We start from the raw sequence: 25,451 nt of genomic DNA on the forward strand, positions 1-25,451 counted from the left end.
CATCTTTCTCCAAATTAGCCCCTCTGTCCTACATACTTGCTTTGAGTGCCCTCCATGGTCTTATTGCTGAAAGAACTCTGAGGGTGACAGTCTACTCTACAGAATGGCTAGGGGGTTAGTAAACACATACATTTTGTGACACACTCATGACTTTAATTAAGAATCTTTTTTTATATAGTATAAATAAATCTAATTAACCACTGAACATTACATTTAGGAGGTATTTTGTTTTTGTATGTGTCTCAAAATCAGACTTAAACAAATACATGTGTCATATAATTAGCCACGCCTATCTATTCATTTGTATGAAATTGGCAACCTCAAAAATAACCTTGTGCCTTATGGGATTCCACTTGGTTTATGCAGGCTACACTGTTGCACACTCACTGGAAGGGTGGAGAGAACGTGGAAATGGAGGGCTGAGGGTGGTTCATTTGGGGTTCAGCCCCTCTCTGTTGAAACAAGTATGGGTAGCTGCAGTGCAATATGGCGGCCAGAGTATGGACAAGTAGGTGTGATTAAAGATGTTTAAAGGGTAAGTGGGTATGTCGATAGAGTGGATGTATCAAAAACAGAATCAGCTAATTGGGCAGATTTGTTGTTCAACATGGCTGATTGGGCTGTGTGACAAGCTACCTGCAGCAAAATTAATAGTTTTGCGGGCAAGTAGCCCATGTTGCTGCAGCTGCAGAGTATGGAGTGCTATTTGAAATGAAATCATGGGAAAGGAAAAATGGTCACATTAGCTACTGACACATTCCCAGTAGGAAGTCCACATATTGAATAACAACACCAAGAAAATAGTGTCCTTCAACCTTGCTTGAGAACAGTACTTTTCTTCCTACACAGCCACTCCTTTAAACCACCTCAGTGGTTTCAAAACACCTTCTGCTTTTTAAATGAACACATTTCTGTACCCACTTACCCCGTTTGATACACCCACTTGCCCTTTCGACCTTTCAACTCAACCACTTGCCCCTGTTCTGGTCACCATATTGGACTGCAGCTAACCACTTCTTGATTTTTCAGAAATATGCTGATATTTCATTCTCCATGATTATTATTTTTTACTAGGAAAACTTCATATAATTTTACTTTTAAAAAGGACAAATCTATATGTATTTTTTCCTTTTTGAATTACAGTTTAACTCAGCAAAACGTTTGCAAGGGTTTTTCAATTATAGGGTACTATGTCTACATGACCCTGCAGTTGGATAATCAGATTTCATACAGTTTAAACACATTAATACTGATATGGGGTGTAAAATCTAGGATTAGTAAGATACCTTTTTATGCCTTTGCTACTGTATAATTCCCATGTGAATAATGAGTAAATGGTTGCTTCAAAGCACTGGAAATCACGTTGAAAATCAAAACATGTCATTACATGTCATCACATGGTACACTAGCAACCTCTACTTCTCTCCCACTTATCACTCTGCAAATTGCAGTCGACGGGCTCACTGTTGAATGCGAGGTGCGCAGTGCTGTACGGAGGTTACCATGGACGTTCGACGGATCCATGTATGGAATTTGCCCTCAACGCTACTTCGCCAGGTCTGATGTTTCCGTTACAATCTACGCCAGGAGGAGAATGCGGCTGCTTACTTACACAACTTTGTTCTGGTTTATCCTGAAGTCAGGTATGGTAGCTACGGAAAATATTAATTAAAATGCCGCGCGCGTCTTCAGTTTTAAAAAGCTAGCCTGTACCTACATTATTTGTAATTATAGAGGACTTTAATTGAATAAGTATTACTAACATGTTCATCTATGTATGCAAATAAACCTTTTAACGCTCTAAACATATTTGGAGAGAAGGGTAATCTCAGGGTGTGGGTGATTGCCAGCAGACTAACCTAGGGGTACATATTCAGTTTATGGAGATAATAAGTTCAGGATCATTAGTTGAATGCATTATATCATATCATCTTCGACACTTTCCCATGGTGTTTAGCCTACTGTTGCGTATTTACGCACGGATGGACTATGTTAAAAGCAGTATTATCTTTACACTAGTCCGTCGACAACAAAATAATCAGACAAGTCTGCATTCATATGTAAAGACCGTTCGAAACAATTTTGATTTAGGATTGTCATTTCAAACCGGTACACGTTGATTGAGTGTGGTGCGTATGTAGTGTGGCACATCCGTTGTACACTTTGTTTGGGATTTGCTACATTTTGTTTGATTGTCGTACTACATTGTTGTAAGTTGACAATTTATTTTCAAAAAAAAACCCTGAAGTTCCTGCTCATATAAATATGCTTTGCTACGTATCAAATACTCACACTCTGCCTGGCAAGAATGTTGTTTCTGTAGTAGGCCTATACCTGAAAGCTGATTTGAATGAATTAGTTAACTTATCGCTGCCTTGCTGGAGAAATAACCCGTTTACAGGCGCATGGCATTTTGCCAACTCTCTGTCCAGTATTAAGATGTCTGTTTACGCAAGCAGAACTCCATCAAATTTGTGACATTTGGATGGGGCATACTGTTGCACACTGGTTGATGGAGCAGGACTCATTGTGCAGTCAACTTGTTCTCTTGACATTTTTCTTTGAAACATGGCGTTGACTGTTGAGTCACTACTCAACCATAGGCTGGATACCATTGCTTGCTGTCATACAGTAGTTGGTACTGTATAAAGTTAATATTTTAACTTTAGATTTTCTTCAGTTTTTTTATCGTTGAATTAATTTCTTTTGGACTTAATGAATAATTAGTATTATTTTATGTACCATGCCCAAATCTGAGAAATTCTGTTCGGGATGCAGTCTCCGGAATAAGCTCAGTGCATCCGTTTTATATTTCTGTTCATGTCAAGGTATAGGGATTTGATGAATTACAAAGCATATTTTTTGATTATGTGACAGTGCACCTGACAGTACACATCATTCAGGAATTGTATCACCTCTGATAAGCCACTTGCACACTATCATTATTATATTAATCAATAAAATTGCCTCCACGTTTACTCATCAGCATTTAACCATATAATTAAAAGGTGGACCTATATACAATACATTAAAATCATATTAACAGGGGATTCAATATTAAGATGTCCACAAAGAGGTTTGTTCCAGTATTTGAAGCTCTAATCTGGTATACAATCATTATCACATCAAATACTTCAACCTGTGAATACAAGTGTCGCTGTTGATAATTCGCTTTTGCATGTATTGTAAAAGATTTTTCCCAATGACAATCTGTGTTCCTTCTGTATGTTGCAGGGCTGGCACTGCAGATTCAGTGCTATCAGTGCGAAGAAGCCATTCACAATGAATGTTCCACACCAGAGTTCATCGTCAACTGCACTGTCAACGTGCAGGACATGTGTCAGAAGGAGGTACTAGTGAAGGAAGACGGTAAGCAACATGTACTCTTTTCGTACAGTGCTTTTTAATTGTTTAATTTAATGTGTACAAAACCACACAAACCTGGTTGAGTTTGCTAAAACAATTAATGCACCCATATTAACGTGAAGGTCAGTCAAGCCTCTGTCTATCCATCTGCTGTAACCTTCTATAAGCTGTTGGCTGCTGATCTAGGATCAGCAGATGTTGAATTAGCCCTTGGATAGTCAATAGGTGATGACAGGCAAGATGCCTGCAGTGCAGTGTTAATCAATATTCAAACTCATAGTCCGCCATAATGACTGAGATGAAGGTGAAATTATAACATTAAAACATTCATTAGGGCCATTATGGCCGAGTCAGAGCAGCAAATGTAACACATTTGCATACTGTAAAACCATATTAATAATTTTATAATTCATATTATTTTTTGGTTCTATATTTCTGAATAAAGAAAAATGCAGTGAGGAATAGAGGAATCAAGTCATCATGGCTGTACACTAGTTCTATTCATTACGCCAAACAAATACTTTTTTGTTGCAAAATCAGACACATTTAATTAGGTGTCTTCTAGTTCTGTTCTGCTTGATGAAACTTATTACAAATGAATAATTTTGTTTGGTGAAAAAAATAGGCCCTAAGTTGCTCTGTCACTTTAGCAGATTAGTTTAAACATATATACTTATATATTTAGAAATATATACTTAGAAAAGGACATCTCACTTAGAAATGTCCTTATTTTCGAAAGAAAAGCAAATTTTTTGTTCATTAAAATTACAATTTTGATCAGAAATACAGTGCAGACTTTGTTAATAAATGGCTATTGTAGCTGGAAATGGCAGATTTTTTATGGAATATCTACACAGGCGCAGAAGCCCATTATGAGCAACCTTTAGTCCTGTGTTCCAGGAGCATGTTGTGTTTACAAATCCAAGTTTATCATTATAAAAGGCTATGTGATCATTACAAAACCCTTTTGCAATGTTTGCTCAACTTAAAACTATTGTGCTAATTAAAGAAGCAATAAAACTGTCCTTCTTTAGATCAGTTGAGTTTGATTACAAGCACAAAATGTCTAGAAACAAATAACTTTCTTCTGAAATTTGTCAATCTATTCTTGTTCTGAGAAATTAAAGCTATTCCATGCAAGAAATTGCCAAGAAACTGAAGATCTTGTATATTGTGTTCTACCCCATTCACAGAACAGCGCAAACTTGCTCTAAACAAAGTAGAAAGAGTGGAAGGTCCCATTGAGCAAGAGACAGGGGTGTAACAATTGGGTGTGTAGGAGGTGCAGTGCTTGGCCTCTACCATAAAATTATTTATTGTTTCTATTTCACATCGTGTGTTTCTATTGTGTTATCACAATCAGATGGCAGATGGTAGCGTAATCTTACACGTAAGGGCATATTGCACCGGGCCTGGCGTCACCACCTTATGCTAGTGGCAAGAGGACAAATACATTAGTATTAAGTGTTTTAGGAGATCTTGTGTTTGATGAATTAACATGTGTATGTCCTGGAGTGCTCCTTTTAAAATATCTGCCAAACTCTCCAGAGTTTATTTTGTATTTATTTTTGACATGTCTGAAACAAGAATTCTTCTGGGTATTTTTTTCTTTTTGGTGTTATAAAGGGGTCAGTTTTCTAACCCCAGTTTGCAAACTCCTTGAAATTGGGCGGTTCTGTTCGGGGTCCATATTTCCCTCCAGATTAACAAATAATTATATCTTTGAATGTATGACTTGATTCCATATCCAAAGGGCATGGCCATTGTACTGTGGAGTCGATAACTCTTTAATAAGAAAATGTCCACATGAATGCTCATGCACATTTTTGCCTTTATCTCATCATTATCAGCACCACTGTGCCAACAACATTTGAAGAATTCCTCTGACCAGCTAATGCCTTATCACTGTTTCAAAGTTAACGGATACATTTCCAATTTTCTTAGACCTTCTGGGCCACATTCATTAAAAACCATGATCAGAGTCTGTTTGATTTAGTTTAGTACACATAGTTCCAGGATTGCTTGACTTTATAGAAAGATAGAGGTATCCAAAGTGAGTGTTCAAATTGACAGATTAAGACATGCTGCTTTAGTCAAACAATCCCAATTTTTTCAAACCAAGTGACTGGTGACATAACATTAGTAAACAGTATTAGTAAACATCACCCAAAACAGCCATCTACTGCTGAAAATCCATCTGAGAAAAATGTGCACTACACAATGAAATGATGGCCATTATTCAGCCTTGCTCAGAGGGACAGAGCAGGCAGTCTCACTCCCTCCAGTCGTATCTCTCCCTACCTACCTCCATCATCACCATCATCATCATCATCTCCCTCCGATTATGTCTTGAGAAATGACAGGGTGTTTGGCGGCTTCACTTGGCTTGAGTGCTCTGCTTTCCTACATTGCCTGGCTGGATTGATGATTACTTCTTTGCAGTTTATTTCAATGGCATCTTGCTCTTTTGTGGAGCGTTTTAGCCAAACAAGCGTAGACTATTTCAGAAGGTTGTGCACCGCTTGAGAAATTGCCTCTTCCATGTGTACAGTAGTGTCATAAAAAAGACTATGTAATCATTAAGATACTGTATGTAACCTCCTATCATTATTTTGGCAGCCATCTTACAATAGCTGGTAAATAATTCAGTGTAATCATACAAACGTAAACATAACAGCTTAGAATTGAAAATCATGCCATGAATGTATTATCGATTGATGGTGCCTGCATCTGTTGGAGTGGGAATATGGTTATTAGGCACAGAATGCTCATACATCAAATCAAATTGGATCAAACAAAACTCTTCAAGTTTAGGCTAACAATAACAAAATATTAAATTTCCGAACAATGCAGTGGTAAAGGGAAAGACTTAAAAAAAAAAATACAAAAGAAACTATTTGAAAAATGGTTTCTTTTTTTTATTGCTTATTAAGAGTGTAATAATTCTTGATACAATTTAAGAGCTTTCAGATCTGTGAATTACTTTTGATTTGGTAAATTTATCTACGGTCTCCAAATGCAGTTAAGATAGCATGACATGTTGTTTGATCATATCATCACCTTACTTAAAAAAATACAATTGAATTGATTGTAGGAAGAAATAACATACATTCTGATCATTTCATATGAATGCGTTATTACAGACAGACAGAGAGACAGACAGTTTTAGCTGGTGTGTATCACTTTTGCTGCTTATCTGGTTTGAAGGACCTGTTCATTCTATTGTCACTTGTGATGTTAACTGGCAAAGGCAGTGTGCTAAGCACAGCTTTGATGACAAGATAAATTAATGTAATGATTCCCTTTAGATTTGGCTGAATGACAATCTGAAAACCAAGCAATAGTTGTGAGTTACTTATGCTTTTGGGCTTTTCATGTAGTTCAGGGATCCATTGAGTAGACTTTAAGTACCATGCCACCAGCCAAGCAGAACAACATGTTATGTAATGCTTTGAAAGATTTGATCTATGCATACAAAGGACTCAGAGCTAGATTTGATCTATGCATGACACTCAGAGCTATATTCTATTCCTTTTTACAAAATGCCTCACATGTTGTATGTTAGAAGTTTTTGTCATAGGTTTTTGTCGTGCAATTCTCAAAATAAATGTAAATGCTCAAGGAGTAATGCACAATGCTGAGGTCACCTTGTTGTTATTTATGACTTCATCCAAACATAAATCCCCACTGTGTTCTTTTAATTCAATATGCACTGTATCCAACTGAAAATGTTACTATGTGCCATTATGAAATTGAACACTCCTGGAAAGAGCATGGACAAGCTTTTCAGCAAAAATGACCCACCATATTTAGGACATTATCTTAATTAGGCATTACTACCCATTAGAGTTAATTTACTGTCTATGTTAGAAAGGAATAACAATACAGTTAGTCACAGGGAGTTTTGCCCAGTTCCCTAATATTTTGACAACTTAGGGATAAAGATTATTTAATTTATACCTGTGATAACCCTAACCCAAGCACAGTAGGCTACATTTTAATTTGGTCAGGTTGAGATTAGGGATCATGTGTTCTTGTGAAGGTTATCTATAAAGTGCTTTGGTCTTTTCACTCAGGGCAGGATATGTGAGTAAGAACAGCAGAATACAACAAAAGCAAATTCAACATAGAGTTGTAAGTCAGCTGTTTCTCATCATACTGTATCAATGCCTCGATTAGCAATAAGCAATATGCTGTACATTTTTTAATTGGAAGTTAGTAAAGCCAGCTGTCTGGACTTAGTAGCGATGGTAATCATGGCCAAATACTCATTGAGTTGGTTGATCATTCTTCAAATATCATGACTACATTTGTAGAATTGTAAGAAAATAGCTGTTAAACCTTTTTTCTCTTCCTCACATCAGTAGAATGGCAAAAGGTAAAGCAGTAAAGCTAAAAGAAAGGGCTAAAATGTCTAGGTGTTACATAGCAAACAAATGCTTGAGTTTTTTAATGTTGTTTTGCCTTACTGTGGAAATGTAAACAAATGATTGCTTATCAGTCCCAAAAGGTTAGAAACAAACCTGGATCCACTAAATTACTAAGGAACTTGTTCTTGTTCAATATTGTTCAATATGCAAAATTGCATATTGGAGTTAAAATTGCATAACGGACCTTTTGCATATTATCCTGTTTCCTCAGTGTAATGAATGGGTTTTAGGACTTCTCTATTGGTTGTAACTGGTAGGCTCACTCACTGGGCACTGGTTTCTTTCCACTGTTGACTTTAGATCAGGGCACACTTTCAATCACTTAGGGGGGCCTATCTCCACGCCTACTGTACAGGGGAGTGCCCTTCCCTTAGGAATGGAGGTTGCTAACCTGGATGGTATCTTACTGTACAGGGGAGTGCCCTTCCCTTAGGAATGGAGGTTGCTAACCTGGATGGTATCTTACTGTACAGGGGAGTGCCCTTCCCTTAGGAATGGAGGTTGCTAACCTGGATGGTATCCTAGATATGTAACTGTCGGGTAGGAGTCAAGTTTTCGCAAATGCCAGAACACACATTTTCTGCTGTATTTCCCAATGAAAGATCACAGCGCCCTGTTGTTTTTAGATTTTAGACCGAATGCAACCACTCAACTGTGATGGAGCTGATAGGCATTTCCCCGGAGATAGAGCAGCTCTGTCTTGTTGAGGTTGCACCTGAACACAGCCTTCACGCAGAATGCCATGTCTATGGCCTAAAGGACATTAGCCTTCAAGCTATTTCACTCTGTTCACACCTAACAAAGAAGGTTACATGCTTTGAGCCCTGTGCATGCATTATGCACATACATGAACCAGACACAAGAGTTCGGTTATGCTATAAGCTCTTTGTCTGCTTTGCCAAGCTGGCTTCAGGGGCAGAGCGCTAAGCAGAGGCATCTCACTGGATTGTGGAGGCTATCTTGTTGTGACATAAAAGGGTTGCCTAACACACACTCCACTGTGGGTATGGTGGTATCTTGCTTTTTAAGGAGGTGCTTATGGTGGATATTTGTGCTGCAACTGGGCAGCACCTTAAATGTTTGTCAGAGTTTTATTTTAACTGGACCATCAACTGAGTGCATGGGATCATCCAATGTTAAGATTTTAGCTGATTGTTAAGCTACTTTAGAGACATCGAAGGAGCTAATGTTAATCTATTGCTGAATATTCACAAAGTTGCTGTGTTGAGAAGAACATGACAAGTGTCCAGTGCACGATGAATAGCAGTACTGATTCAGAGAATGAGGACATAGGGCTCGAGCCCTCATTAAAAGAAATTATAGAGTGTGTTTAGGTTTGGATTTAGAAAGACCTTGTAATAATGAAAAATAATGAAAAATACATCAGAAATCCCTGTCAACTTGAAATGTTGATGTATCAAATAAAAACTTACAATTTACACATTACTCTTTATTTTTGTCAATAAACTGCATACCACTATCTAACCCTCTGAGAATAGATGGCCATAGTTGCTCCCTTCTTCCAGAAACCAACAATTGCCTTCTTCAAGAAACCCCCACCCCTATCTATTCTGCTGCCTTTAACACTGTGAACTATCAGATCCTCCATTTGGTGTCTGACTTTGTATACTCTTTGATTGCATCTTACCTGGCAGGGTGCTAATATCAGGTGAGGATGACAGGATGATGACAGTGTCTGCTCCACATTTCTAAGTTCTTCATTCTACATTCTGAATCTTGCTGTATGGGTGGGCAGCTACAGGGTTATTATAAAACATTATTATGAAATATATTCTATCTTGGCTTTGTTTCATGTATGGCTTTCTATTCCTTCAAATTTCTGGGGGTTCAATCCAATGTCAGGGGCTTCCCCCTGGACAAGTGCTAGATTTTCATCTACTCATTTGATGTTAAAAGTGAAACATTTCAAACCTTTTTTGTTTCAATCTTGATGATTACAGCTTACAACTCATGGAAATCAAAATTCCAGTACCTCAAAATATTAGAATAAAAAATTTATAATACATAAATATCAATCTGAGAAGAGCTCTAATCAGCTAATTAACTCAAAACACCTGCAGAAGTTTTCTTAAGTATGTTAATTTATACACTTAATACTTAGGGCTCCTTTTGCACAAATTACTACATCAGTGCAGCGTGGCATGGAGGCAATCAGCCTGTGGAACTGCTGAGGTGTAATGGAAGGTTGCTTTGATAGCAACCTTCAGCTTGTCTGTGTTGTTGGGTCTGGTCTATCTCATTTTCATCTTGACAATACACCATAGGTGAGTTGGCTGGCCAATCAAGCACAGTAATACCATGGGCACCAAACCAGTTACCAGTTGTATTGGCACTGTGGGCAGATGCCATGTCCTGCAGGAAAAGGAAATCAGCATCTCTATAAGCTTGTCAGCAGATGGAAGCATGAAACGCACTCAAACCTCCTGGTGAATTGCTGCATTGACTCTGGACTTTATAAAACACAGTTGATCAACACCAGCAGATGACGTGACCCCAAATCATTACTGACTGTGGAAACCTCACACTGGCCTTCAAGCAACTTGGATTCTGTGCCTCTCCATTCTTCCTCCAGACTTTGGGACCTTGATTTCCAAATGAAATGCAACATTTACTTTCATCTAAAGAGAGGACTTTGGACCACTGAACAACAGTCAAATAATTTTTCTCCTTTGCCCAGGTAAGATGCTTCTGATGTGGTCTCTGGATCAGGAGTGGCTTGACACTAGGAATGCGACAGTTGGAGTCCATTTCCTGGACATGTCTGTGCGTGGTGTCTCTTGATGCACTGACTCCAGCCTCAGTCCACTCCTTGTGAAGCTCACCCAAGTTCTTGAATCAGTTTTGCTTGACAATCCTCTCAAGGCTGCAGTCATCCTTGTTGCTTGTGCACCTTTTCCTACCACACCTTTCCCTTCCAGTCAACTTGCCATGAATATTCTTTGATACAGCACTCGGCAAAACGCCAGCCCTTTCAGCAATGACCTTCTGTGGCTTACCTTCCTTGTGGAGGGTGTCAGTGAGTGTCTTCTGGGCAACTGTCAAATCTGCAGTCCAGAAATGTTGACCCATGAATATGCTTGTGTGTACTGAAGGCTCAGGGAGTCTATTAGCTGATAAGAGCTCTTCTCAGGTTGACATTTCTTAATTGTAAAGATTTTCAGAATAAAATATTTTATAACTGTTAAATCACATATGACCACACATCACATTTTATTGATGTTATAGCGATGTCCAGAGATGTCTAATTCAGATTTTTTTTTGATAAACTTTAACTTTCTCCAGATATGAAATTAACAATTTAATTATCCATTGCAAGCTACATCAACAATGTTCAGTACCCCTTTGCTAGCAAACTATCAGGACTAGCATTACATGGCAATGATGGCATATAGCTACAAGCTACTTCATCTGCAAATTTGCTAGCTAGCTAACTCTATCAATAATATTGACGCCTGCATTACATTAGCTAGCAGACAATATCAGATTTTTTTTTGCTATAATAAATGGGTGCTGCTAATGCAAGATTATAACATTTAGTATTGTATATTTAGTAAATGTGCAGCAGTACCTTCTTTCATTACTGCTAGGCTAGTCTAGTGCGATCCTGACTGCTTTGTTAGAGTATCATGGACCGATGTCCCGTGTTTTCAGTGGAAGAGAGGGGGAACAGTCGGGTGTAGCACAGTGACAGGAGCAGGTGCACTCCAGGACTCAACCATGTTACGGGGCAGGGGGCCTCAAAGATATTGGAACGGGTTACCATAGAGATGAACAACTAAAGTAGAAAAAATATAATAGGTATTATATTATAGCAGAAACCCCTGACAACTGGGGTAGCAAGTGGGGTGGCAAGAAAAATGTTTAGGGTGACAGCTGCCATCCCAGTGGTTTCTCAAGTGGTTGAATATGCGTCATCAAAAGAGCAAATTTTTATAAATTTTTCCTAATGCAAAAAAACCTAGGCATTACAGGGAAGGTTGGGAGGGATTTCAGGTAAGTGGGAAAAGACAAAGAATCAAAGTAGCGTTTGAAGACTCAAAACAGGACTTCCACAAAAAAAAGAAATTGTAGAATATACTGTCAGTATGAGACATGGCGGGGTAGCCTATTAAAGCATAATACAGATTGGTGAAAACTGCTCTTTAGTTTAATCTTCCCTGAGTCCTTAAAATGCTATTACCCGCAGCAAAGATAGCTGGCCTATCCGAAGTAGGTCAAATCCAAAGTGAACTTCAATAATATTGTAGGGAAGTCCAAAGTTATTCAGTGTGCTTAACAAATTGTGAAGCTTTCTGTTGAACTGATCACATTGGCCATTACCTTGCAGCCAGTAGAGTGTGCTGCGCATTTAAACTCTGGGAAATTCCTTACCACTAACAAATTATCTCGCCCGTCAGGGCAGAGACCTGTTGACCAAAGAAACTGACTTATGCTTTCCTCCTTCAGTCATCTCAATAATACATGTAGCCTCTCTGAGTGCATGGAGAAGGTTTGCAAATATACAAGGATGTCATCTAAGCAAACCAACATTATCTGGAACATTAGGTCACTCAGAGTGGCCTGCATCAGTTGCTGAAAGGTCTAAGGCCCTTTACAGACCCCGAACTGGAGCACAGAGAATTAATGAATCCCAAAGCGATAGTAAAGACAATCTTTTGTATGTCCCTTTCATGCGGTGACACCTGATGGTAACCCAAGGCTAAATCAGTAGTCATAAAGAACTTCTCCTTGAAGTGCCCCAAAGCTCTAATCTGTTCTATGAAGAAGGAAAGCATATTGTCTGGTCTTGGTGTTTATTTGCCTGTAGACCACACAATGTATTAACTACTGGCACACTACCGTCAGCCTTCCTGACCAAGGTGATTCATGAAGCATAAGCACTAGGGCTTTCTCGAATCACACCTTCCTTCAGAAGCATTGTGATGTACTCGATAACCTCCTTATACAGTGTTCGAGGTTGGCGTCTACATAGTAAATCCACAGGAGCATCGTCTGCCAGGTGAATTTTGTGCTGGATCTTGTCTGTATAGCCCTGGCTATCCTCATCCATCAGTGTGTGTGTGCATGTGCGTGTGTGTATATATATATATATATATATGTACAGTGGGGAGAACAAGTTTGATACACTGCAGATTTTGCAGGTTTTCCCACTTACAAAGCATGTAGAAGTCTGCATCATAGGTACTCTTCAACTGTGAGTTACGGAATCTAAAACAAAAATCCAGAAAATCACATTGTATGATTTTTAAATAATGAATTAGCATTTTATGTTTTAAAAATTACAGACAAAACCTGCAAAATCGGCAGTGTATTAAATACTTGTTCTCTCCAAATAACAGCAAACTAACTGCTTTCGGGTTTATAACATTATACAGTATAATGCTGGCCACTCATGCCAGTAGTTCATTTCACATGAATTGTTTTTAATAAGCAAGATTGAAATCATTTGCCATTGTAACAACAGTAACTAGCCATATGTAAGCGTAGGCTATACATTTTACAGAAGATTTCTGCAAAGCTCAGTAGTTAGCTGCTCAAAATAATCAATACATTCTGTATGTACTGTACACTGTATTGTTAGCAAGAAGTAAGGGACACGAGACAGGAAAATCCCAATAATATTCAACTACCATTGTCTTTTAAATTAGGTGTACAGTAGTCTAAGCTGGTTCAAAAATGTTGGATCAATTTCCCAATTTAAGATCAGTTCCAAAAAGGTATTCTTCAAATCCTGTTGACAAGCGATTGTGCTGCTTATTGTGACGTTATCAAGTTTGTTTCAAATAATCCATGAAGTGAAGAGGGGGAGGAACTATGGCAGAGCAGGAAGTCATTGCTTGTAGAATTGTAGTCTTTTAGAGAGGGAAAATGCTGACACCTTGTACATTTATCAATATATATTCTGAAAGTCGCTGAAAGACATGCAATGGCTCTGTCAAACAAGAGTTTTACAAGGATCCCAAAAAGGGTTTTATCCCCAACTCAAATTCACTCAGAAACACCTATGGACATTTCACTGTCCCAAAAGGGACTTACTGGATGTGAACCAGCAAAAAAGGCTTAAAGAGTAACTGCCCCTAAAATCAACTTTGTTTAGTGAAAACGTGGTATTGATATACTGGAAGTTAGAACAGCTCTTTCTGGCTAATGTCGTTGCAGCACGCAGTGTTCATCAACAAAATGTACTGTTTCTACACCTTCTCAAAAGTTTGTAAAAAATATTTTGTTTAGGAAATACTTGTGCTTGTTTTAAGGCTTATCATCTTTAAATGGGAATAACAATGAATTTGTCTAAATTCATAAAATCGCTAGATGTTTGGAGACTTAGATTTTCACAGCTTTCCATGTATTAATTTAATTTGCAGATCAGTGTGTGTTAGCAGTGAAGTCACTGAGACAATAAAATCTTATCAAACATGGTTGGGAACAATGCTGCATTTGGTTTAACAATGGAATGTGCTCCTCTTATTTCATTCCATAGAGGCTATATAGCATATCTCCATTATATATTCATATTGGCCATACTCTTCTGTTGAATGCCATCAAATTGTTGTGCTTTGGCATGTTTGATATAAAAATGATTGTAAACAGTTTTAAGTTTATAACCTTCCTAAGAAAGATGCATATTTACTGTGGTCCTTTAAGAACATGCCTCAAAGGATTTCCCAGCCAGCCCAGAGATGACAGTTACTATAACTATGAAATATTGTTTTTGTTAAGAAACACTGCAGTGCCTTTATTGAAACCACAGGAGAAGGTCTAGCCACATGTTGTTTTAGTCTAGCGACTCAGTTGGGCTTTCTGTCTTCCCTCCTGTTCTTCACTGTAGAATTCAGATTTGCAGTTCTATTCTGAAATTGTAATTAAATCCCGCTAGTGGAAAAATTCTCAAAACGGAATTGTATCTGGAATCTTTATTTGAACAATATTTATTGAATATTTCCCAGATGCCTGGTGGTTATAAAACTCACTGTAATGCTATTTTCCATACATATACAATCCCGGTCTCATAAAAAAATGTGTTTTGGAATACAATCATAATGCATAATAAATAAAGGTGTGGTGGTACTGTGATGTGAATTATAATCTTGTAAAAAAGTGCCTAAAGAATTGTATACAAAATTACAGTTAACTCGTGCAGTCATCCATATCAGTGAATTTGCTTAAAACAATGTCTCTGCAGATTTCTACAATCTCATATGAAGTACCAATTCTGAAACATTAGGTAGCAAATGTCCAATGCAAACACATTGGGACTGTTTGGGTCTTGAATTTGATTTATTACATTTATTATTTTGTAGTCTGTCAATATAGAATATTGCGCATTTTAATCTTATAACAGATACTCTTATCTATCTAGAGAAATCTGTTGACTGCATACATTTTCATTTGGTACTGGTTTCCCATGCGGAGCAAAGCCACAGTTGTGGAGCTACAAACTACTGCATATGCTCTCCCAACAGACACCCAGAGGAAACTACTGTTTCAGTCTTTTAGCAGATGCTTTTATCCAGAGGGACTTGGTGTTGTAAGTGCATATATATATTTTCATTCTGGCCCACCATGAACATTTTACCCAGAAGTCTGGCGTTGCAATCATCCTGCTCTACCAGCTAAGCTACACTGGACTGTATACTTTTCTGTTCATGTTATCATTATCCTCTGATCTGAGGTTTTCTTATTTGTTCCCCTGAACATTTCAGTTCCGTTTGACAGTTTAGGATGTTAAAGCAGTGCAAAAGATTTTGACCAAGAAAATGAATTCATATATATAAAGAATTGGACAGGTTAATGGAAAAACATTGAAAAAGAGTGTTCATATCAAGTAAGTACATCATAATTTAAAATGCAGCTACAGAGGCCATATTAGGTTTATTGCTCATTAGCAGTACATACACTGTATGGCCAAAAGTATGTGGACACCAAACCATCAAGTTTAAAGTGACAATGTTTATTTGTGAAATGCACCGAACAACACAATGTCATCCCACACAATTACATTCTTATGACATGGCATCTGACAACTAACTACATAGTGAGAGTTAAGGAGAAGAATATATATATATATATATATATATATAAAAAAGATAAAATAAAGCAAAAGTATACATAACACTGTACACTAGCAGCAGTTTAGAAAAAAAGAGTACTGTAAACTAGCAGCAGTCTGGGTAGTATTATTGAACATTTAGATATGAGTGTAAACCAGCAGCAATTGGTAGAGTTATTGAATATTATACATACATACAATTGTGCTCAAACGTTTGCATAGCCTCTGAGAATTGGTAAACAGCTCCAGAAAAAATTAAGAGACCACTGCACCTTTTTCTTTCCTTTCCAAAAAAGTTGAAAAGGAAAGTTTTGAGTAAGGAACAGAAGCGTTCAATTTGCAGTGGTCTCTTAATTTTAACCCTTCTGTACCTCACTTAAAATCTTCCATTTAGATTTTTTGGAAAGGAAAAGGTGCAGTGGTCTCTCAATTTCTTCCAGAGCTGTATATGTACCATTTGTAAAGAAAACATGAGTGAATTATTATGGGATTCATATTCAACTGCAAGTTATAACAGAATGGCAAAATCATAAAACAAATATAGCAACAAAGAAAAAAAATATCTGAATACCCTTAGTTCTTAATACTATGTATTGCTCCCTTTAGCATCAATTACAGTGTGCAGACTTTTGTAATAGTTCTCTATTAGGCCCCAAATTCTTGCAGGTGGTATAGCTGCCCATTCGTCTTGGCAAAATGCCTTCAGGTCATGCAAAGTCTTAGGTCGTCTTGCTTGAACCGCACATTTGAGATCTCCCCAGAGTGGCTTGATGATATTCAGGTCAGGAGACTGTGATAGCCACTCCAGAACCTTCACCTTTTTCTGCTGTAACCACTGGAGGGTCAATTCAGCCTTTTGGTTTGGGTCGCAGTATAGGCTTCTATCTAGCAAGTCGACGATGCAGCTCATTTTTGTTCAAGTATCGTCACATTGTGCTTCTTGAAACAACCACACTGTCTTTTTCCAAAGCAGCCTGTATTTCTCCTGAGATTACCTGTGGATTTTTCTTTGTATCCTGAACAATTTTTCTGTCAGTTTTGGCTGAAATGTTGGCCATGGCTTGGTATCAAGAGATCGCAGAATCTTCCACTTCTTAATAAGTGATTGAACAGTACTGACTGGCATTTGCAAGGCTTTGGATATCATTTTATATCCTTTTCCATCTTTATAAAGTTCCATAACCTTGTTAGGCAGATCTTTTGACAGTTCTTTTCTGCTTCCCATGGCTCAGTATCTGGCCTGCTCAGTGCATCCACGTGAGAGCTAACAAACTCAATCACAATTTATACACAGACACTAATTGCAATTTAAAAAGCCACAGATGTGGTAAATTCACCTTTAATTGTAATTTTCACTTGTAAACATACACTATACTTAATACTTGTAAATGTTCTGTCCTCCTCTATTTGCCTTAATTGCACATTTAGTAGAGTATGATGGGGAGTATGAACAGAATGGTAGAGGTACTGAGTATTGTATATACATTTGAGTGTAATATGCTTACGAATGGTACATTCAAAGGAATATTCTAACACCCATTAAAAGTACCTTAAAGGACATCTGGATAATACCTGTGTGATCAGTATGATCATAGATCAGTGTTGCTGGTTGAGGAGCCTTATGGCTTGAGAGAAAAAACAGTTTTTGAGTATGGAAATGCGTGCCCTGATGCTCTGGTAGCGTCTACCAGATGGCAGCAGTGTGAACAGAAGATTGTGCATGGTAGATGCCTTGTACGGAGGGAAGATGGGAGCCGATGATGTGCTCTGCAGACTTTACCACTCACTGGAGGGACTGCTTTCAATGGTGCACCTGTAGAAGTTGGTAAGAGAATTTACAGACATGCCTAATTTCTTGACTCTCCTCAGGAAGTATAGTCGTTTTTAGGCAGTTTTACCTGCTGAGTTTATATGTCTGGGCCAAGTGAGGTCTTCTTTCATCTTTCAGGAACATACCGAGATACCTGAATTCTTAGACCCTCTCCACTTCAACCCAATTGATATGTATGTCCACGATCATCTCTTCTGTCTTGCAGACGTTGAGAGAGGTTGTTGTGCTGGCACTGTCTGAGATGAGACCCAGGATGGTAGTGTCGTCCGCAAATTTAAGGATGATGTTGGAGCTGTGTGTGGTCACACAGTCCGGCGAGTACAGAAGGGGATTGAGTATGCAGCCCTGTGGGGCACTAGTGCTCATGGTTGGTGTAGAGGAAGTGAGGTTGCCCAGTCTCACCACCCGGTGTCTGCCCATCAGGAAGTTCACGATACAACTGCAGAGGAAGGTGTTCTGCACTATGGAAATTACTTTGATGTAAAAAATGATAGGCCTGTATGCCTTCTGTCATCCTAGTCTCTTGAGTGTGCTGTCTCTAACTCTCTTTGCGTCCAAGATAACTTGTTCCCATCCTCCTTGATGCATCTGCTGCTTTCAACACAGTGAACCATCACATCCAATTTTTCACCATCGTATTTTGGCATCTCTGGCTCTGCACACTCTTGGATTATTTCCTACTTGGCAGGCCACTCATACTAGATTATGTGGAGTCTCAATATCTCACACGCAGCTTCTTACTACTGGTATTTTCCTTACTACTGGTTCTCTTTTCTTCTTTCTATACACCTAGTCTCTTGTCTCTGTCATATCCTCACATGGTCTTTCCTAACACTGCCATGCAGATGACACAGCTTTTTTTTCTCTTCTCCTCCTTCCGACACCCAGGTGACAGCACGTATCTCTATCTCTGTGTGCCTGGCTGACATCTCCGCTTGGATGTTGGCCCACCACCTCAAACCTAGTCTTGACAAGACTGAGCTGCTCTTCTTCTGTGGGAAAGCCTGTCCGATCCAGGACATATCCATCATGGTTGACAACTGCACAGTTCCCTACTCCCAGAATCCAAAGAACCTTTGTGTGACCCTTGTAAACACCTTGTGATTATTTGTTAGCATCAAAGCAGTGACTTGCTTCTGCTGGTTCTTGCTTTACGACTGTTGAAGTGTATGACCTTACCTCACACACTAAGTAGCACAGCTTACTTATCCAGGTACTCATCATCTCATGTCTGGATTACTGCGACTCTAAGTAGCACACCCGGTGTGTGCAACCAAACACCTGGAACGTAATTAGAATGCAGCGGACCGTGTAGTCTTCAACCTTCCCAAAGTTTTGCTTTGTCACCACCTTCTTGGCACACTAAACTGGCCTTCAATTGAAACTTGTACATGCCTTAGTTCTTGCCTGTGAAGCAAAATGTGGAGACTCTCCTCCATTAATTCAGGCAAGGGTCCCTAACCGGGAGCACTCACCTTATGGAAGACCTAAAATAGTTCCACTGCCACCACTTCTGCTGTTTGTCTATAAACTTGGCTTATTAACTTTTAAGTTATTTGGTCTTTTTTCCAGTAGTAACTTCTGCTGATAAAAAAGTAATTGATTAGAATGCAATAACTGCAAATATGTGCTGTTGTCTTACATCTTAAAATGTATGCACTGTAAATTGTTCTGGACAACAGCATCTGCTAAATTACTAGAATGTGAATTTATAAATAAAAAAAACTCTGTTTAAAAAGCAGTGCATTATGTAAAAGACACACTATGTTTTACTTTAAACTATGGAGAGTGCTTGACTCAAAATAAAAGCACAGGATCTGTCTTTTTCCAAGTTGGTCCATCTCTGATTGCATAGCTCTACCATGTCATATCATTCTGTTTCAAGACACCAAGTACAACGCCTGCTATGTTAAGCTACAGTATAAAACACTTACAGCTCAGGGAAGAATTAAGAGACCTGCACCCTTTTCTTTCCCAAAAAGTTCAATGGTTTGAGTGAGGAACAAAAGGGTTAAAATTAAGAGACCACTGCAAATTGAACGCTTCTGTTCCTCACACAAAACTTTCCTTTTCAAATGACTGCCTGCTTAATGTTGTGTAGGTCCCCCTTTTGCCGCCAAAACAGCCCTGACCCATTGAGGCATGGACTCCACTAGACTTCTGAAGGTGTGCTGTGGTGTCTGACACCAAGACGTTAGCAGCAGATCCTTGAAGTCCTGTAAGTTGTGAGGTGGGGCCTCCGTGGATCAGACCAGTTTGTCCAGCACCTCCCACAGATGCTCGACTGGATTGAGATCTGGAGAATTTGGAGGCCAAGCCAACAGCTTGAACTCGTTGTTGTGTTCCTCAAACCATTCCTGAACCATTTTTGGTTTGTGGCAGGGTGAATTATCCTGCTGAAAGAGGCCAATGCCATCAAGAAATACCATTGCCATGAAAGGGTGCACATGGTCTGCAACAATGCTTAGGTAGCTGGTACATGTCAAAGTGACATCCACATGAATGGCAAGAACCAAGGTTTCCCAGCAGAACATTGCCCAAAGCATCACACTGCTTCAGCCAGCTTCCCTTCTTCCCATAGTGCATCCCATAGTGCATCTCAATCAAAAATGAGTGATTTTTCTATGTGAATATCTGTTTTTTCTCATCTAACGTTATGTCAATAGAGTCGTGTGTATGTGGGTGTGAAAAAGACTGTTGAGCCAAAACAGTCTACCCGATTGAACAACTTTGGGATGTGCTGGACCAACAAATCCGATTCACTGTGGCTCCACCTCACAACTTAAAGGACTTGAAGGATCTGCTGCTAATGACTTGGTACCAGATACCACAAGACAGGGGTCTTGTAGAGTCCATGCCTCAGCGGGTTGGCGTTGCTTAGGCGGCATGCAGAGGCCCGACAGCATATCAGGCAGGTGGTCATTGTGTTTTGTCTCATCAGTGTATACAGTATGTGGCGAACAAAAGCCTCCACAAAGGTAGTAAATCCTGACAATGCAGTTCTGACTAAGACAAATTAACATGGTAAATTTAACCAGGTAAGCATGCAAATAGCACAGTCTTACTTACAGCAACTACAGAGGAGCAATTTGTTAGATTAATTGTCTTACTCAGCGACAGAATGGCATGGTTTTTCACTTTGTCTTCTTGAGGATTAGCAACCTTGCGCTTACTGGCCAAACACTCTTGATGACTAGGTGACCCTGTAAAATTTAGTTATTGTGGTTAGAATTAGGGTTAAGGTTAGTATTAGAGTTAGTTTTATGCTTATGGGTTGAGAAAATAGGGAATAATTTTTCTGGTCCCAACAAGGAGCAAAAACAAACATTTCAATGTGATGGAAAGAAAGTGACAGAATGAACTGTGATTCATCAAGGTGACAATCATATCAACATGGGCCTAGAAATGTATTTGAAAAGAAAGACCCAATGTTGGAAGTTCAGCCCCTCTGATCTGCTTTTATTTGGCAGAATTGGAGTCCACAAGAATGCCCACGGTGTTGTGAGCTGAATGCAATGGTATAAAATAAGTCAGCATTTAGCTTTAACAAAATAGGTCATCTTTGGAACTGAATATGTAGCTAGCTCCAGGTTACTTTTTTTTCAAGAGGGCAGATTCTCTGATACCCACTTACTCATACTATACATTTGGGGACAATTTCAGAGACATAGATTAAGGCTACTCTAGGACAAAAAAATCTAGCTCAATGGAGTGGTTTTTAAATCCTACATTGAGCTAATCTTTGTCCTCAAAAACTAAAATGAAAAGTAGCATTTTGATACAGTGAGATATAATTCGCAATTACAAAAATATGCTATTTTGAGACGATTTAAAAAACTCTAAAATATTAAGGGAACACTAAAATCACACATCGGGTCTCGATGAACGGAATAATTTTAAAGATCAAAATCTTCAAGAAAAAAATTATGTAACAACAGTCAATGGAAACCAAAATCCCCAACTGATTGGGAGCTGAATTCAAACTCACACCGAAAAACCAAAGCAAACAATCACAGGCTGTTCCAACTCATTATGTGACTCAGTAGTGTGTATGCCCCCCATGTGTCTGTATGCACCCCCTACATACCCTCTGGGAATGTTCCTAATGAGATGGCAGATCTCCTCCCAGACCTGGATCACGGAGCTCCTGGACAGTCTGTGGCGCTACTTGGTGGTGTCGGATGCACCAGTACATAATGTCCCAGAGGTTCTCAATTGGAATCAGGTCTGGGGAACATGAGGGCCAATCAATGGCATCAATCCCTTCGTCATCCAGGAACTCCCAACAGACTCTGGCCACATGAAGCTGGGCATTGTCCTGCACCAGGAGGTACCCAGGGCTCACTGCACCAGCGTACGGTCTGATGATGGGTCTGCTCAATCTGAACCTGCTCTCATCTGTGAAGAGAACGGGACACCAATGGCGGGACCTGCCAATTCTGGTGTTCTCTGGTGAATGCCAATCGAGCTGCACGGTGCCGATCTGTGAGCACAGGTCCCACTAGAGGACATCGGGCCCTCGGGCCCTCATGCCAAACTCATGGAGTCTGTTTCCGACAGTTTGGTCAGAAATAGGCAAACCAGTAGTCCGCATGGAAGTCATTTTGTAAGTCTCTGGCAGTGCTCCTCCTGTTCCTCCTTGCACAAAAGAGCAGATACCGGTCCTGCTGCTGGGTTGATGCCCTTCTACTGCCCTGTACAGCTCTCCTCGTGTAACAGACAATCTTCTGGTGTCTCCTCCATGCTCTTGAGGCTGATTTTCCTTAAGTTTAATGGACTTAGTGTTATACTGTGATGATTGTTTTCACTTAAATTTTTAGCAGTGTATCCCATGTCATTCAGTAAACTGTATTGCAAGTTGCTCTTTGTTACTTCATTTTCTTACCGGACCGGAGCCGGCTAAGAAGAGCGAATGTCTCTTACTGACTGACTGACTGATTGGCTACCCCTTGTTAAATAGCGTAGTGGTTAGAAAAGCAGACTTGTGAACTGTAAGTCCTGAGTTTGTATCTCTCCGCAGGCAAAGCGAAGTATGAATTATTCCGTATTGACGCAAACTTCGCTGGCTAAAACCTGAAACTGTATATGGTTATATTGAGACTGTTTCTGGCATGGAAAAGTTAATCTTCAGTCTCGCTAGCAATTGCTCAATTCTTGCTCAATAATTGTTCCTAAGAAGTTAGTAGATACCAGTAAGCCTATTACTGGCTAAAAAGCTGTTCAAACGACCCGTGGCAAAAGCTAACAGTTCATAGATGCTTTTTCTGGTGGAGGTAAACATAATAAGAAACGTTAGTCAATTTAACACAATGGTCATTAGTGTTTAGCAACTGGTGAAACGTGTAATGCCATGGCATTATGGTTAAAGACAGTGCCTCTCACGTGGAAGGCTCAATTTCAAATCTATCGTGAACAACAGCATAATAAAAATAAATAATTCTGTAATTAGTCAAAAAAGTTGGGCAAAATACAAACAATTATATACAATTCTATGGTAATGGTGAAAATATTAATTTAAGGAATAACTGTAAGTGATGTTAAAGCAGCTATTTTCTTATTTTTGTTTTGGCAAAACGTTGAGTGATGGGGTTTTAGAACAAACAACAAAGAAACCTCTACCTCATGTCTTCCACAAAGTACTTTGAAATTCTGCAATACCCACTGTCACACAAACTGAACTACAGTACATAGCCCATCACCCTCTTTGACTGTGGAGATTTTCCACCTTGTGGGTGGATTTAAAAATGAAAGGTCAGCCTCACCATCCTAAGTAAATTATCTTCTGGCCCTCTTTCATGGGCTTGGCATAAAGTATGGGCTTCAGATTGTGATCATAAAGTTTGATTATTTGTAATGTTTTCTTCCTTTCAAATATTTCAGGCAATTTGAAGTAAGGCTGCAGGAATTTCTCTCAGAAAATCTTAATAAACTTCAACAGAAAGACGATCAAGGGCATATTCTCCGGCTGCATCACTGACTTGCTAACGCATGGCTTTTTTTAGAATGGTGAGGTCAGCCCTATGCATGGTAATGGGCATGCCGACTGCATTACAGAATATTTTCTCCTAGTGAGGCCGCAGACAGGCTGCAAAGGTCATCCTGAAGTCAACCACTGAGCCAGGGGCTATTCCTGCTGCCACCATCAAGCAGACTGAGAAAGTTCAGAAGCATCATGACCAGGACAGAGAGACAAGAAAAAGCTTCTGGCATCTTCTTGAAAATGGCTTATGTAGCATCTATATGAGTCATGAAAACATTTCATCAAATATAAAAAATTTATAAAAAATTTAAATGGGATTATTATTTTCATTATGTTTCGTCTAGAGGTTGGTGAGATGTTAGTTTTAATGTTGTGTCAACAAATTTAGAGTATAACTTTTTTGGGGGGGTTGCCCACATGCCCACGGCTGGCGGTAACCATGTTATTATCCATTCAGAAAGCATATGCATGGGACTGATAATAACGCCATGTGGTGAATGTGGTTTCACTTTGGATATACTTATGGAGATTGTTGAAGAAAACCATTGGTTTTAATTCACCCAAGTGCTATCCAAGGAAAAACCAACTTTTCCACAGTCACACACCAGCCAGCTGAAGCTAATTTGCGACAAATTGGCGACATCATCCAGCTGAAGCAAATTGACTTGCTCTTCCCACTTGCGAATGAATCAGAGCCACACCAAACAGAAAAAACTAAACTAACCAGAATTTGAGTCAGTCATGGTTGCTTGCAATTCTTGATGAACCAAATCTAATATGAGGGTAAATCCGGAATTTCAGCCACCCGTCACTATCTGTCCCTACACTCTATGTAGTGCAGAGCCATTTTGCACACTCAGACATGAAACACACATTCCAACTTATTCACAAATACCTCAACAGTCACTATGGATACACAAAGTCTCTCAATCAGCCTCACTCCCTCACAAATTGCAAATAGACATTCTGGTGTTATGTAAACAGTATAAAACTAGTAAAACTTGGAGGTAGGTGGTGGTCCACTTCTGGAAATGCCTCCCACCTCTTCCCCTTGATATTAAGGGCTCAGCTGTTAGTTTGGCTGAATCATCCATCAAAGCAATTACCAAGAAGGCACTACAGCAGTTGTAGAAAGTTTCAGCACCTGAAAACAGATCTCCCGGTCTATCCCGACCCAGCTCTACAACATCAATCCTAGAGTCTATCCTCACCTCTTGTATCACTGTCTCTGCCTTAACTCTGCATCTGCCAACTGCAGAGGTAAACTTTAACACATTGTAAGGGTGATCACTGCCACCTGCCTTCCATCAAGGTCCCACGTGACTCCAGGGCAAGGAGGCATCCAGGCAGGATCACTGCAGAGCAGGTTTCGGCCACCTGCCCTCCATCAAGGTCTTACATAAGTCCAGATCTAGAAAACGTCCCTTAAATATGGTTAATGACCATGCTGTCCCAAACATTATCTCTTGGTAAAGTAGGTGGAGGGCATGCAGGCAGCAAAGGTCAATAAAGACCAAAAACTTTCTTTCATTCAATAAGCTGTGCTGTGGCCCTAAGCTGTGCTGTAAATAGCCATCTACTCCACAGAGACTAATAAGACTGCTTACCACATCAAACAATTAAATGTTAAATAAACTGCTGCACCATGCTGCTCCCAAATCTCTGGTCATCCCCCTGCATGAATTTAGTTTTGGGAGCAGTTACCTATAAGTGTGTAAGTTTACTGTACATTACTGTGAACTAAAGTATAGGATATACTCGTAATGCTTATTT

The 25,451-nt window shown here is 39.3% G+C and overlaps 1 protein-coding gene across 1 annotated transcript in view; it reads left to right on the forward strand.

The window, feature by feature from the left end:
• Positions 1 to 486: 486 nt before the first annotated feature.
• Positions 487 to 25,451, forward strand: part of LOC105016107 (ly6/PLAUR domain-containing protein 1) — a 28,175-nt gene continuing 3,210 nt past the window's right edge. The window contains exons 1-3 of the mRNA XM_020054609.2: positions 487 to 508; positions 1,452 to 1,643; positions 3,235 to 3,369. Of these exons, the coding sequence (XP_019910168.2) occupies positions 487 to 508; positions 1,452 to 1,643; positions 3,235 to 3,369 (349 nt within the window). The remainder of the gene's footprint in view (positions 509 to 1,451; positions 1,644 to 3,234; positions 3,370 to 25,451) is intronic.

Source organism: Esox lucius, chromosome 16 (genome assembly GCF_011004845.1).
Source record: "Esox lucius isolate fEsoLuc1 chromosome 16, fEsoLuc1.pri, whole genome shotgun sequence".
Classification (NCBI taxonomy): domain Eukaryota; kingdom Metazoa; phylum Chordata; class Actinopteri; order Esociformes; family Esocidae; genus Esox; species Esox lucius.